Raw genomic sequence first — 16609 nt, forward strand, 5'->3', positions numbered from 1 at the left:
CTGAGATGTCATCAGTAAAGTTTGTTGTTTCTCCAGGAGCTGATTGTTACAGTGGAGTTTTAATCCAATATTTTGCTGTACACACTTTCTTTTAATGTGTTTCCTCTACTTCCATTCCAGGTAATGATTTTCCAACTTTAATTTCCGTTAATGACTTCCTTTATATAGCTTGGCAGCCAACTAATTTGTAAACACAAGTGCATGTCTATAATTGTGCAGATGCTCGCTGCCAAAAAACATTAAAATCCCCAAGAAATGCATTATAGTGTACTGAAGCTAATGTTAGCACGGTTGGAGAAGCTATAGAAACTATAAAGCACTTAAAGGGATAGTTCAACATTTTGGCAAATTGGCCCATTGCCATAATCCCTATAGTTTTAGGAGTAGGTTTGTTACCTTTAATTGTCGGTGCAAGCTATTTTTACAACGGCGGAGCAGAGCCACGCTACGGAGGCTAATGGGATTTCTTGGTTTCCCTCATCAAACTCATCAAATACACAATCCAACAACTCCAAAACGCTCTGGTGGACAAGCTGTGACCTGCACATTCACCACGCTATGAGATAATAACAGAATGTTACGAGACAGAGTTGTTTTAGAGGTAAATGCAGAGACTGCTTGCCGAAAAACTGTCCCTGAAGGCAACGCGCATCAGCAGTTTTGCATGAATTTACCTTGAAATCTAACGTTCTGTTATTATCTCATAGCGTGGTGAATGTGCAGGTCACAACTTGTCCACCAGAGCGTTTTGGAGTTGTTGGATTGTGTATTTGATGAGTTTGATGAGGGAAAACAAGAAATCCTATGAGGCTCCGTAGCGTAGCTCTGAGCAGCTCACGGCTCTGCTCCGCCATTCTAAAAATAGCTTGCACCGGCAATTAAAGGTAACAAACCCACTCCTAAAACTAGGAGTAGGGATTATGGCAATGGTCCAATTTGCCAAAATGTTGAACTATCCCTTTAATGGTTTAGATTTCCATTTTTTTTATAATCACATGACTGCTCCCTCTCACCTGGTACTCAAAGGACGGGGTGAGGCGGTAGTTGAGCATCTCTTGGTGGAAGACGGGCGTGATACTTCCTGACATGGGAGGCACAATCCACACCCAGTCTCCGGGGCAACCGCCTCGCACCCTGAACTCGTTCTCCATGTGCTTCATGAACGACTCGGTGGCAGAGTGGTGGTCTACGATGGTCACCTTGCACGACTGAGAACAGGGAGCACAGTTAGGAAAAACACAACATTTACAGTCTGTATTGTCTTCAATACTGGTCCAGTGTTACATTTATAAATTACATTAATATAGATGATGAAACAAACATTAGCACATACCTGCCAACATCTATGTCTTTTACGTCTTTGGTTAAGAAATCTAACATAAGTGACCGACCTGAATCAAACAAAGTGTTTGAGCTAAATCAAAACTAAATGCTAAATTGTACCCAGCGCGTCCTGTTAGGTGATTAACACCATCACACAGCCATTTAGCTATTACCTGCAAATTAAACAATAATTACTCATAATGGATGTCTAATTAAAGAGACATTACAAGTGTGTACCTGTGAAATACTAATGTCTGTAGGGAAAACTACCACCTCTGTATAATACTCCTTGGCCGTCATGTGATCCAGTCATCTATAAAACCATTCGTTTACACACATAAATGGGGAAAGTTTTCTGCTTAAACCATTTTTGAGACATTTTTGTTTTTTTTACCTTATTTGTACAAATTTATGCAAATAAAACAAACATCTGTGCTTCATTTTATCACAATTTATTTATCTGATGTGTCATGCTCGTTACTTGAGAATTAATGAAGCAAAGATGTTTGTTTTGCCTGCATAAATGATGTGCAAATAAATGAGTCACCGCTTCGGAGTCATTTGGACGTTAATGGGGAGCTGCTCCAAAATATTTTGTCTAAAAATTATTCTGCCAGCACAAATGTTCATGAACAAAATCAAAATGTTGTTGTTGTTTTTACCAATACCCAGATCATACATGGTGTCAACTACAGTATGAAGAGGCACAAGTTAAATTGGATCAACTTCGTCCTGTACACTCATCTTGTTAAGTCAAATTATTATCTGCACCTCCTGGGGCCTTTAAGAGTCAAAAGCACTTGACCGAGCCAACATGAATAATCCCATCTACAATGATTCTGAGGTCGCTGTAAGCTATTCCTCCACCGAAGTGTAAATATGGTGACACTTGCTCATGGACGCACAACCAACACACTGTGAAACACTGTGGTGTGCAGCGGTAACATTAAAGAGGTAAAATGAAGATTTCCAGATAGTTTAGTTTAGGTAGTTTCAGTGTGTTTAGCACATAGAGACACACAATGCTGGGAAATTGGATGTTTTCTAGTCCCAATTATTTGAGACACATAATATCTGTTTTTGTTGTGGTATTTCTTCTCATTTTAAGGATCTAAGTACATAAACTTAAAGGTGCACGTACCTGGAAGCTGTAGAGAACAGCGATGTTGATCTCCACCAGCGCCTGGTCTTTCCAAAGGGAGGAAGTCTTCCTGGTGTCTAAGGCCATCTTGTTAGCAACTTCCTACATGACATGACATATAAGGACATTTTAATAGGACAGCTCTGATATGATTGAGTCCACAGTGTGCTGCACACACGAGCTACAGACGGTGACAAGTTTAAAGGGATAGTTCAACATTTTGGCAAATTGGCCCATTGCCATAATCCCTATAGTCATAGCAGTAAGTATGTTACCTTTAATTGTCAGTGCAAGCTATTTTTAGAACGGCGGAGCAGAGCTGCGAGCTGCTGAAAAAAACTGTCCCTGAACACAACGTGCATCAACGGTTTTGCATGAATTTACCTCTAAAACAACTCTGTCTCGTAACGTTCTGTTATTATCTCATAGCGTGGTGAATGAGCAGGTCACAACTTGTCCACCAGAGCGTTTTGTAGTTGTTGGATTGTGTATTTGATGAGTCTGATGAGGGAAACCAAGAAATCCCATGAGCCTCCGTAGCGTAGCTCTGAGCAGCTCGTGGTTCTGCTCTACCGTTCTAAAAATAGCTTGCACCGACAATTAAGGGTAATGAACCTACTGCTATGACTATAGGGATTATGGCAATGGGCCAATTTGCCAAAATGTTGAACTATCCCTTTAAGTAAAAAACATAAAATGACATAATCATGTGTTGGGCCACTAGAACAGCTTCACTGCTCCTTGTCATTGACTCTACTTTCTTATCAAGATTGTTGGGTTTTCCCTTAATTTCTGCACCTTTCTGTTTACTTGCCACGTGGAGAACAGTTATATATTCTAACAATGTGTCATGAGTAAAACAACTAAATCTTAGGAAAACAAAACCTTAGGACAATACTAATGCATTCAGCCAGTAGTGGTCTCTAAATGTTCTCCGACATCTCATCTGCCAGAGGGTCATTAAAGTGAAGACGTCTTTTAATCTTTTACCTAATTGAATTAAGTTTTATGGCTAAAATGAATAAGCTTTCCTGCAAATCCACCAAATTATTCATGCAAAAAGCTGTTAATGAACAAAACGCAGAGAAAAGTGTGCAAACAAACAGTCTCCTTCATCAACAAATGGAAGCACAATTTCAGCACTTCAGATGTAAAACAAATCCACCGAGGCCCGGCCCTGGAGTGCTCTTCACCAGAGATTTTAGGGATGGGAACCCTTTCTTCCACTTGTCTTAACACACTACATGCAAAGATAGCAGATTGTCTGATCAGCTTAATTATGTGCCACATTTACAAAAAGGACAAAATAACACGCACACAAATTGTGAGTGAATTCAGGCAGATTTTTTGTCATAATATCAAAATTAACTGCGTCTAATTTATGTGAAGAGAATCTGCAACAAAGCGCACGGAGGCTTTATTTTCCTGACAAGTGTTGTTAATCAGCTTCCTCCTCATTGTGCCCAATTACTGTAGAAACATAATGGTATTCTGATTGGGTCATTTTGATAACAGGACACATGCTCTCCGCTCCGCACAAGGCTGCGGTCAATCTGTGCGCCCGACCCGAGCCGAGCCGAGCACGAGCCTGCATTTCTTTTCTGTTTTTTTGTTTGGCACGACACGCTACCTCCAGAATGTTGTAGCGTGAGCTGTCGCAGAAATCCCTCACGCCGATCTCCGTGCCCATGTACCAGCCGCTGAAGGGGCAGCACGTGAACTCCAGGCCGCCGATCTCCAGCAGCATGTTGGAGACCGCTGGGAGGCCGTACCACTTCAGCTCCAGGTCTTTGAACCACTCGTACCTGAGCAGGGAGCAAAACAAAAAACGAAAAAAAAACATCACCCCTGAGATACAGTGCATGATGCCATCAAAGAGAAAGCAGCCAAAACAAACATTAACACAAAAGAAAACCACCTTTTAACAGCTTTCTAGTGCAGACAGGACCTCGATCCGCCAGCCAGACATTGCTTTCAGCGTATTATTTGCAGAGCTGGGGGGTCTGATCTCGTATAATGATGAGATGTTATTGATGTCCACAGCCTGAGCCAAGCTGCTGCCAGAGCAGAGCAGAGTGGAGCAGAGGGCCCAGCTGATGCAGGGTCTGGCAGGGAGCTCAGTCAGTGTGTCTACGCTCTACGGCGATGTAGAGATAGCTCTGTGTGTGTGTGTGTGTGTGTGTGTGCATCTGTGTTTGTAGGTGTGAAAACTAGTGTAGCAGTAACACCCCAATTCTTTACTGAGATTATGGGTATTAGATACAGCAGCTTAATGCTTAAGATCTCTGGGGCTTTGTAGCTTTTCTGCGGTAGCTACTATTTATTCTTAACAAAAAAAAAGAAAAAAGAAAAAGTAAAGTAAACACACGAGAGTAAAAAATAGAAGTGAGCCTGAAACTGCACTTAACTACTGTAACTAGACCCCATAGTTACCACAAAGAGCTGGCATAGCAACAGATAAATCATGGCTGGCTGTGCTTTCTGGGAACAATCAGCACAGTAGGAATGTGACAACAACCCAATCAGACTTTTTGGCTTAAAAAGTACCCCATTGTTTAAGAAGTGCTGTTAAGAGATGAGTGAGTGGGCGGATGTCTTTTTGTACAGTAGCTGCCCTCTCTCTCTCTCTGTTTCTGTATTTTTCACACACAGACAAACTTTTAGAGGGGAGAGAGATATTTTTTGTTAATTCTACACAATATTTTTTGTGTATGTCATTTTGGTTTTAGTAGCACTACTTACATAATACAATTATGTATTACATTTTGTGCAATATCTACACACTTCTGCTTGTGCAACTACTGTAGGTGTAATGGGTATCGTGCAATACAACCTGGCACTTTAAACTGATGTGCACTTTAGGGCCTTGTGTAATACTATCTGGCACTTTGATTAATACTTATAGGGCATCGTGCTAATGCAGTACCTATGCACTTTTGCACTTTTGCACTTTAGCACTCGTCACTCTTTATTTTCACTATGTAAATGGAAATCTTATGTACAAAGGGTTGGCATAATAAGCTATTGCTTCAGCCTACAACTTTTGGTTGCATGTATTACTGACCAGTCTATGCATTTTGCCAGTCTCTTCTTTTTTTAATGAACCAAATGAATAAACTAAACTAAACTAAACTTTAACCCCGAATTTATGCACTTATGCACTTTATCTCACTATATATATATATATATATATATATATATATATATATATATATATATATATATATATATATATATATACTGTATATATATACTGTATATATATAGTATAGCATAGCATATATATAGCATCTTGCCATAATCCGGCACATTTACATGTTGTGTCCATTAATGTGCACTGTCCCATTCAAATAAACAAATAAAGTAAAGAAACTCACTTTGGGTGCGTGATGGGCACCTCCAGGACGAGGTCTTCGGGGATCTCGAACAGCTCAGGGTCGTTCCCGTTGGCTTGCAGCAGGAGAGGGAGGACGTCAAAACGACCTTTCGGGGCTTTCCATCCCAGCTGCATGCAGATCTGGTTGGAGAGAGGCAACACGTCGTGAGCTGATGCTGTTGCAAGCTTCGCCTCATTTACACTGGAAAAACAAATAAATCTCCATTTGCGTACCTCGGTAAATTCAACATTAGCGGGGTCTCCCAGGATCTGTCCGTCAGGCTGTTTGTAGCCGGCGTAACGAATCAGCTGACTGTTCCACACTCGAAAGTCGTGTTTGCCATCTGTCCTCTGAGGAAATATGGTGATGGCCGACCTAAGAGAGACGAAGACAGCATGTAAATAGTGTGTCATGTCGATATTCACAGCGATAGCATGTGTGAGATTATTACTAGTTTAAATAATAACCTAATTAATTATCATTATATGCCTAAACGGTGCCACACAAAGTAACATGTTAGAAGATCAGCAGCAGGCAACAAAGCACTTCATGGTCAATATGAATATCTAAGCGCATTAATCAACAAGACTGCTAACAGATGGTTGGCATTGTTGCTGCACGTAATCTGCCAAGAGGCATTTTTATTGATGTTATGTTATGTCAAAAGGACTCGCAGCAGGGCCAAAGCGTTGCTACCTTTGGTCGGTTCTACAGCCCAGTGGTGTTTTAATGCCATGACCGGGTAAAAGTGTTAATGCTGCTAAGCTGGTTGTAAGTCGCTGAGGGAGGGTTGGGTGGTGGTGGTGGTGGTGGTGGGAGGGGGGCGAGGAGCAGCTGGTGTGAATCTGGGCCAGTTGTGCTGCGCAGTCTAGTCTACATCTGTCGGAAAGAGTTTCTCAGCTTGGATCGGGTGAAACTCAAAAATCATTCATTCATCCATCAGCAACTCATAATAAGTTTGATTTTAATTTGTCCTCTTGTGGGCAACATAGTATAATGGCGTAACGGGTGGTTCGTTTGCCGAAAGCTGTGATGTTCAGTCTTATCACCTTATTACATTTACAGTCTTTCATAATAATTAGGCCTACAACAAATCAATATCCTTAAATCACAGTGTTATAGTGGTGATATGTAATATGTACAGTAATCACTTAAACATGATTGTTAGTCATTTGTACAATTATTTGTACAATTATGTGAAATTCAAATTGGTCACATGCTTTATAAAGTAATAATCACAATCCCGTACAGTACCTTTCATGAATAATTCATTAGTCTGTAACTAATGGCTTTATTTATTATGCAAATTGTATTATGCCATTGTTGGCTTATTAACATACATATCTATGATCTATTTTGATTACAAAAGAGCAAAAAAACTGGTCTGATAAACAATCAAATATTTATAAATGTATGATAATTTAAGAAATGACATAAAGCAGTCAACCAAGCATTTCTACTGATTCTTGATCTATATAGACTGATTCTTGGCAAATAATTGATTAAACCATAGGATACACCCAATAAAACCTTTAGAAACATACAACATATTTACATTTATTAATAATATTGATATTTTATGCATGCAATCTAATGACATTTTGACTTTTTTTTTTTTTTTACACAACCACTCAGTTGCAACATATCTGCCACTGAATTGAAACTTGAAATCCACCACTTCATCTGACTCATAGTTGTCTGGAGTCACAGCAGGGATCATCATGTCTCCTATACTGACAGGTGATTTGGAATAAGCAAAAAAAAAAAATCAATCCCAAACAGTTGCGACATGTTGCAACAGCGGTATGTTGTTTATTTCTGTGCCTGTATTTATTTATTTATGTTAATGCGAGCCAGACTGACAGCGCTGCAGCCAGGATGTTTTGCTGGCTCTTATCAACATGTGTATCCGAGCTGTCCCCCCCCCCTCCGAAGGCCAGACTATAAGTGTAGTAATGAGTCAGAAGCTATCCATCATCCAAGAAGTAAATATGAGGTGTCACATGTGATTAGGACTTGGCAGAAAAGTAAGCGAGAGCTGCACAGGTCTGACAAATGACTGCTTGTTAGCAAGGTCTGCCACCGCGCCAACAGGCCAGTGATTGGTGGCGAGACACTGACAGATAGATAGACAAGACAGGCAAGGCAGGCAGCGGACGAGAGTGCACACACACACACTGACAGATGGGACAGTGGGTCAAGTCGGGGTAGTCGTCGGGGGTAGAGAGATGGAGAAGGGTGATGAGAAACATGTAGCGACAGATGGGAAGAAGACCGAGTGTGGTGGTGGTGGTAGGAAGGAGGAGGAGGAACACAAGCAAGTTCAACAAAAGGGAAGAACAGACAACCAATGAAAAGGAAACAAGACGGGCAAAGAGTTGAGCAGTGTGTGTTTTTTTGTTTTTTTTTTACCTCAGGTTGCCTTTGTTGGTGGCGTACTTGATGTGGTTGCAGATGTAGTTGTACATTCCATGAGCTGTTGTGCAGTCTCGAGCATCAAAAACCTGGGAAACAAAATATAAAACACAAGAAGAAATCAGAGCCATGACACAGTATAAATATATAAATAAAACCCTACTACTCTATTGTTTTTGGATGTGTTGTGTAAGCAGTTACGTGACTGTTAACACCAAGATCTTGATGTGCATGGAAACAACAGTACGATGCAGAGCTACCTGTAGTTTGGACCACTGGATCCTCCCGACACATCTGGCAGCGTTCCTCCAGGCGTGTTTGGCTCCATAAATCAGCTCGGTGTCCTTCAGCTGGTATGTTCCCGAGGATTCGATTTCCTTGTTGACCTCCTCCCGCCTGTCCACATGGGCCTTGGAGCCATACCTGTGTGTGTATGTGTGTGTTGTGTGTGTGTGTTTGGGACAGATACACAAGAGCAAGGGAATGAGAAACATGGGCAGTCTACAGTTAAAGATTCTTGTTACATCAAAACTATGTTTGACGCTGAGGCCAAGTAGTCGCTTTCAATCATAAATGGAGTCAAGACTGACAAGAACTGGTTCACCTTTCTATGGCTGGTAATATAAGTAGCCAACTACTGAATCTTGTTAGGTGTGCAGGTTGTTAAAATAACCATTATAACAAAACTGTATAGCCTACTTTAAACAGGAGGTCTGGTTAGAGAAAAATTAGCTAATTATCCATCCTTGCATGGATAACCATCTAACACCAGGAAAGCGAGCTAACGAAGCTAATGCTAATGAGTCTAGAGTCTATAATAGTCTATAAGTCTATAAACAACAACTATGGGTAACATCGTGTTTAGGTGTGATGGAAATCTGGTTTATTTACATGCAAATGTTCATGAGTATATACTGTCCCTTCTCTTAAATAAATTAAACATTACAGGCTGTTTTAAAAGTAAAAATAACTGCTGTCCCATCTTTACATAGAAAACTAGCTAACAGGCCAGCAGTTAGTAGCATCAACTATAAACATACGTAGTTTTGTAAGAACCACACATCACAACAATATGACACAATTATAACTTGTTTCATCTTTTTATGTCCTTTCTGTTTCACTGAGACACAAACCAAGTTTATGTGCTCACTCTATGTGGTTTAGCTCTTCACACTATGGCTTAGCTATTACTGTGTAGGCTCACGCTTGCCTTTTGATGGAGGTGTAGTACTGGTCTATGAAGTCTGTGGCCAGCGGAAGGAGCTCGTCTTTGGGTCTGGCCTCGTCCGGTTTGCGAACGGGCTGGTTGGGCACCATCACGGAGCCGATGCACACGTTTTCAGTGCAGATCGGCATCTGGAAAAGACAAAAAACATGAGAGATGATGGAAGTGTTTTCAGAGATGAATGCTGCCTGTTGATTTCTTTTTCTTTTAACGACTGAAGAGCCAGGGGGTGATGGCATATGGTTCACACTTCTCTGGTAATATTATCTACAAAATTAAAAACTCAACAGAAGCTGCTAACGCCTGATTAAACACGTTTAATTGGGCACGTAACAAAAAGGTGTTAACTGGGTTTATTTTACTAACAATTCCTTAAAGGGATAGTTCACCCAAAATTCAAATTTCACTCATTATCTACTCACCCTCATGTCGACTAAGGGCTGGGAGAAGTTTCAGAGTCCTCCGTGCCTTCTCTGAGTTACGGGGGGTATGGAGCTATTATTGTTGCAATATTATTTGCAAATGCGTATCTCAATCTGTGTGTGCGTATTCAGATCTGTGTGTGTGTGTAATATGATCTGTGTGTGTGTATTCAGATCTGTGTGTGCGTATTCAGATCTGTGTGTGTGTATTCAGACCTGTGTGTGTGTAAAAAAAATCTGTGTCTGTATTCAGATTTGCAAGTGAAGACAAATCTGCAAGTGCATGCAAAGATCTGTGAATGTGAACACAGATCTGTAAGTGTACATAGATCTGTAAATGTGTAAACCGATCTGTAAATGCGTACTTAGATCTGTAAATGTCTGTCATCACTTACAACTCAGGCAGGAGCTCTCAATTGGCTGTGTTTTTACACGTGACTTTTGCAACACTTCTGCCGCGGCAGATCTGTGATCTGCAAATGTGTAGAAATGAGATTTGTCTGTGACCTCAGTGTTCCTTTGCCCTGAGCTCAGGCTCACAGGCTCACGCTGCCTGGCTGCAGTAGCAGTACCGACCCGGTCCGTGTACGAAGTATAATTCAATTACGTTGTTCACTTTGTACCATGAGAAATGTCGTTTTTACCGGTATTTCCTGTTTGATTGACGTGAGACGTACAACGCAATTCAGCGCACCGAAGTGCCCGCTTGTTCCTTTCTCCAACTTGTACAATGAAAATTGAAAAAGGAAGTCGAGAGCCGGAACCAGCCTTCAAAGTAAAAGCTCCGCGTTTTGATGGCTACAGCAACGGACAATTTAAAAGAAAGAAGAAGAAAAACTCCGAAACGAATTAAATACTTAATTCACAACAAATCGCCTCCTAAACGATTACCATTTACCCCAGTAAAAACGACATTTCTCATGGTACAAAGTGAACGACGTAATTGAATTATACTTAGTACACGGACCGCGGTACTGCTACTGCAGCCAGGCAGCATGAGCCTGTGAGCCTGAGCTCAGGGCAAAGGAACACTGAGGTCACAGACAAATCTCATTTCTACACATTTGCAGATCACAGATCTGCCGCGGAAGAAGTGTTGCAAAAGTCACGTGTAAAAACACAGCCAATTGAGAGCTCCTGCCTGAGTTGTAAGTGATGACAGACATTTACAGATCTATGTACGCATTTACAGATCGGTTTACACATTTACAGATCTATGTACACTTACAGATCTGTGTTCACATTCACAGATCTTTGCATGCACTTGCAGATTTGTCTTCACTTGCAAATCTGAATACGGACACAGATTTTTTTTACACACACACAGGTCTGAATACACACACACAGATCTGAATACGCACACACAGATCTGAATACACACACACAGATCATATTACACACACACAGATCTGAATACGCACACACAGATTGAGATACGCATTTGCAAATAATATTGCAACAATAATAGCTCCATAGGGGGGGTCCGCGCAGCAGTATTTGTCCATATAATGGTTGTGAATGGGGCTCACTTTTCTTCGTCCAAAAAGACACACCAAAAAACATCCAAAGATGAGAAATTGTTCCGAAAAAAATTAAACAAGTCTATATTTTAAGCTTGTTTGTAGCGGAAGCTCCCAGTGTCTCAGTTCACTGCTCTTCCTGTGTCAGTGCAAATCTCGCGTGATTTGCACTGACCGGCGGAACAATTTCTCATGTCGGGGCTTCAATACAAGAAGGACATTACAGACGAGCAGTTTGGAGGTATTTGGATGTTTTTTGGTGTGTCTTTTTGGATGAAGAAAAGTGAGCCCCATTCACAACCATTATATGGACAAATACTGCTGCGCGGACCCCCCCTGTAACTCAGAGAAGGCACGGAGGACTCTGAAACTTCTCCCAGCCCTTAGTCGACATGAGGGTGAGTAGATAATGAGTGAAATTTGAATTTTGGGTGAACTATCCCTTTAAGCATATTTCAGTGTCTTTCAGGATTCGTGCTCACTTACAAGAGACAGTTTCTGCATCTGTCTGTGTCTGTGTTGTGTTTGAGCAACAAGCAGAGCATCCTCTTCATTTACAGAAGACAGAGCGATCACATTACCTTCTGTCTCTATTCATTTTAGATGAAACGCTCTTGGCTCTGTTCAATATGAAGCAGAGGAACAAAGAGTTTAAATTGTACTTTATGAGAATTGAATAATTAAAAAAAAAAAAAAAAAGAAACCTTTTTCCAATCCAACCTAAGCCATCTGTCGGCTGTTTTTGCCCTTGGGTAGAAGGTGCTAAGCTACCCCTGTTTAAATACATATATTTACCCTAATAAAATACCCTATTTCATCTCCAATACCTTTCCCAAGATAAAACATGTCAAATATTGATGTATTAATTGATACAATCTCCCCTTATTCCAGTAGCTACAGAGGGCCAACGTGCCATTGGTAGGTGTTTAAAAGGTTTTCAAATTGACCAACTCCGTAATGTGTTTGACTTTATTGAAGTTTTTTGTTAATCAGATCCGGATCTTGAAGGCATGCGAACTGTTTTACAATTTCCTTCAACATGTCGCTCACACGTGGCTGGCCCGAATATTAATGAATGAGTAAGTCTGTGAGTCACGGATTGGTATCGTTCCATTAAAGCCGAGACAGGAAGAGAGGGGGAAAAAAAAGAGCGAGGAAGAACGACAGAAAACAAGAAAACAGACAGATGCAAAGAGAAAATTGCTCATCGCTGGGGGGCAAACCTCGTGTGGTCAGTTTAATATGATTAGACTTGAAGTCAGCTGTCACTTTGGTTCGCCGCGAATGCCTTCACCAGCTTCAAGAGATCCAGTGAGTGAGCAAAAGCAGACGACAGCAGCGACGATAGCGGAGGCGTGTAGTCAAAGAGGAAATTTGACAATGACCCCAACGCTGCTAAAATTGGCTTGTTACACTGAACCACCCACTTGCACTGTCCAAACAAGACGGCGCGAACCGGCAGCTCGTCCAAAATAAACTTCCCTCCCCGCGTCCTTTCCGACAAAATCCAGCCCCTCGCTCGACAAAAACAGAAAGAGGGCAAAAACAGCTGGTGAACGAGACAACAAATACATCGTATCCAGTCAAACACAGGGGGAAACATGGGAAAGGAAATTGAGCTGAGCATCTATGAAAGTGTTCGAGCAAACAGAGATAAAAATAAAAAAAGATAATTACAAAGAGGGGAGGGAGAAGAAGCTTAGAGAAGATAATTGACAACAAGGGAGAACAACAAAGATGAGGCAGAAAAACAAGAAGAGTAAGAGGTGACGGGAGTAAAAAAGGGGGGGAAGTGGATGAGTGGGAGCGGGGAGTGTTAAAAATAAAACAAAGGAATCACTCGTGCTCCAGCACGTCCGCTCGTCATCATACTGCTCTGGGCATTCATGCCATCCAGCTGTCCTTTTTGAAAAAGACGGATCATCCTCGAATAAAGCAGCGTCTGTGATATATAATAAATCTGAAGATGCCATTACGGGGCCGTTCATTCATTGGGATGCACACAACAGCCTGTCCGATAAGTCACCAAAGTAATTAGGCTGCTGTTTGCTGTTTACGAAAACGGCTGCAGTGTTTTGGGGGTTGAATACTCAAACAGCAGAGCTCACCTTGCTTGGTAGACTGGCTGGCTTACTAACTAGAGAGGGAAACTTTACCTGCATAATAAAGTGGGCGGGGGAAAAAAATGGATGGACAAAAGGAGTTGATCGATGAATGGAGGCGTTTAAATTCATCACCCCTTTCTTAACAGTCTCTCCATGTAGTTGACTTTTTGGCTGGAGTTTTGTGAAGTAACTTTATTTTTTTAGAAAGAAGAGAAAAAGCACGCACATGCCTAAGTCTAAACGCTGGGTGCCGGACAACACAAGTAAATCATAAGAAAAAGGAAAGTCCGCACAGCTCCAGAGCAATAATTTATTATCACAAAAGAGGGAGTAACGTTTCAGGTCAGACTTAAGGTAACTTTATTTTGCCTCCCCCCCCCACAGTCCAAAAGTGACTTATGTTCACATTCAGTTGGCAAAAACCTTGTACTGTAGCAGCCACAGTCATTATGACAGTTGTCCATCAAGCGCAGAAGAGGGAAGTAGTGCGCTACATTGTTACGGAGCCACAAAGCCCACATGGGGCGGATGGATGGGTCAACTAAACACTGGACTTTTAACACAACAGAGTGCTTTTTGTGTCCTGGTGTCATTGGTTCCCTCAAATCCTTAGTGTTTATCATCGTTGTATCCATCATGACAAAGCTCCTACAAAAAGCAGTGATTTCAACTCAAACCCAATGTTGTTACAATGTTTTGAATCAAAGTCACGACTTAACTAAGCGTTTGCTTTAACCCAAATTAAACTGTGTTATCATCTTGTCAGTAATGACACCCGCTTTGGAAAGACTTGCATGAGTTTTTTCTGCGGGGTGTTGAAACAACAATGACATGCTGTGAGGCTGACATTTTGCAGTTCTGAGTGAAACATCTCAACAAGTTGGATCGATTGATAAACAGTCAGGGTGGGAAAAACCCTTGAGTCGAGCTAGTCATGCTACAGATATGTGAACATCTTTAAGCATAACTATTCAGGGGCTCCAATTAAAAAATATCCACCAAACACTTTTGAATTACTCAGCCTTGTTTTCTGAAAATACTGAGTCATTAAAGGTGCTATATGTAACTTTTCCCTGCCGCCAAACGCCTCGGTGGTGATAATGATCGCTTGCCAAGAGCTTCAGTAATTGTTGCATTTACAAGACAAGATGTTAGACGACACCCTCAGCTGTGCTTCTTCATCATCATCATCATCATCTCATGTTAGAATGAGGGCAAACTCATTATTGTGAAGTAGCGTTACGATAAGGAACGGACTGGGGCTAGCTGGTTAGCGTGCTAAAGGAAGTGATAGAGGTGGCCTTACACTCTCCACAGCTGGAGAGAGTAATTAGCAGGTAAAGAAATTAAGTTGTGAATATTTGTCGGTTTCATCTGGACTGGTAAGTCAACAGATGTTCATGCAAATGTTGGCGATGTAGCATGCATATAGCATCTCTGAATGACTATGTGAGTCACTGTATGACCAACTCAGGTGTCATACAGTACTGTATGTCGAGTGATCTGTTTTTTTTTTTCCTGAGCGTCGTTTCATACATAGATTTCCCAACCCCCCACTTTCTGGCTAAATAATAATAATGTACTGAATCACCAACAGTTCAGGCAAGAGCTCTGTAATGTATGTATAGTTAATGAGAAGCAGAGAAAAGGCACGCCATCACGCTGTGCTATTATTCTTCGATCTACTTGACTTGCAAATTACGTGTTGGTGAGTCTGCAGGCTAAATGTTTGTTCAGTCAAGCAAAGATACTGTATTTGATGTTCATCAGTGCCTTGAAGACGCTGCAGATGATCCGTCACCTTTGTGAGTTGACCCACAGTATGAAAGCTCTGCATGTCTGTGACTTTATGCAGCGACATCCGGTACACTCTGGGCCTCTGCTTGACTTGTTAGCGTGTGACATCATGTTGTTATGTTACAATCTGGCCTCATGTTTAGCCTATACTGTATGTCAACAAAGTTAAACTCCTATTAGATTTGTTTTTTGTTCATAAAATCCAGACAGACAGAAGAGTAGTGTGTATTTAAATGCAGTTCAATGCAGTTACGTATATGTCACATTACTGTAGTTAATGTCATTAACTTTGTATTATTTTGTCTTTGTGCTTCTCCTCTCTGTCCTCAGTCTGCAGGTATCTATGTTTTGCAGCAGCATGATCCAGATTTGCCACAACAACACTCAATACTTTCATTATTATAACTCCTACTTATTAATATTATTGATTTCACCATTTTACGGCACCTACCTAGGTATTAGTGTTATTAATTACACTGCAACTTAACAATTAATAGTGCAATGTATAACGATAACACCATTACCTATGGGTTTAACTGTTATTGTCAATAACAATTAATTTAATTAACTACAATTAACAATCAACAACAGCACTGTAGCAGACTGTTGCTCTTGGTCTCTCTCCTCCCTCCTCCCTCCTCCTCCTCTTTCTCCTCCAAAACCCAGCCAGATGGCTGCCCACCCTGAGCCCCATGCTATTTCTCTTTCTCCTTTTTTTTTAAATATCAGTTATCTTTATTGATTTATATCTTCTTTTTTCCAGAGTGTTTTTTGTTTTGTTTGTATCTTAAAAGTCTTTTCTGAAAATAACTTTCCCCTCCTCCCTTCCCTCCCAGAATACCACACACGCACTGACAGCCAGCGGCCTCCAAGACAACTAAAATGATGGTCTGCAAAATTATTATTATTAAATATATACATATATATGACAATGTTTATATACATACTTATATGTCTTCCTATTGAGAGTGAGTTTTCATCCCTCCTGTCCGTCTTTCAGTCTGTCTATGGGGACTGTCTGGTTTCTATCTATAATAAAGTAAGGTCTCAACTTTACGCCTTGAGATAATGTATATTATAATTTGCCGCTATACAAATACAATCTGAATTGAATTGTTTTCCATACGCCTTACCTTGGCCGAGTTGTGATGCAGTGTGTCGCTGTAGATGGTCCCAGTCTCCCAGTTCTTGATCTTAATGAAGCGGGGACATTTGGAGGGACTGCCATTCTGCAGGGTCCTGGTAGGTGAGGTCCTGCCCTGCTCCGGGGGCTGCAGAGAGGAC

The 16609-nt window shown here is 41.1% G+C and overlaps 1 protein-coding gene across 1 annotated transcript in view; it reads right to left on the reverse strand.

The window, feature by feature from the left end:
- The window catches only part of nos1 (nitric oxide synthase 1 (neuronal)), a gene marked incomplete at both ends in the record, with an annotated part of 44883 nt that overhangs the window by 19427 nt on the left and 8847 nt on the right, over positions 1-16609 (reverse strand). Inside the window, 9 exons of the mRNA XM_083979154.1 lie at positions 1014-1208; positions 2465-2566; positions 4095-4269; positions 5842-5981; positions 6075-6216; positions 8254-8345; positions 8517-8679; positions 9461-9612; positions 16459-16596. Of these exons, the coding sequence (XP_083835280.1) occupies positions 1014-1208; positions 2465-2566; positions 4095-4269; positions 5842-5981; positions 6075-6216; positions 8254-8345; positions 8517-8679; positions 9461-9612; positions 16459-16596 (1299 nt within the window). The remainder of the gene's footprint in view (positions 1-1013; positions 1209-2464; positions 2567-4094; positions 4270-5841; positions 5982-6074; positions 6217-8253; positions 8346-8516; positions 8680-9460; positions 9613-16458; positions 16597-16609) is intronic.

Source organism: Trachurus trachurus (genome assembly GCF_905171665.1).
Source record: "Trachurus trachurus genome assembly, chromosome: 9".
NCBI classification, from domain to species: domain Eukaryota; kingdom Metazoa; phylum Chordata; class Actinopteri; order Carangiformes; family Carangidae; genus Trachurus; species Trachurus trachurus.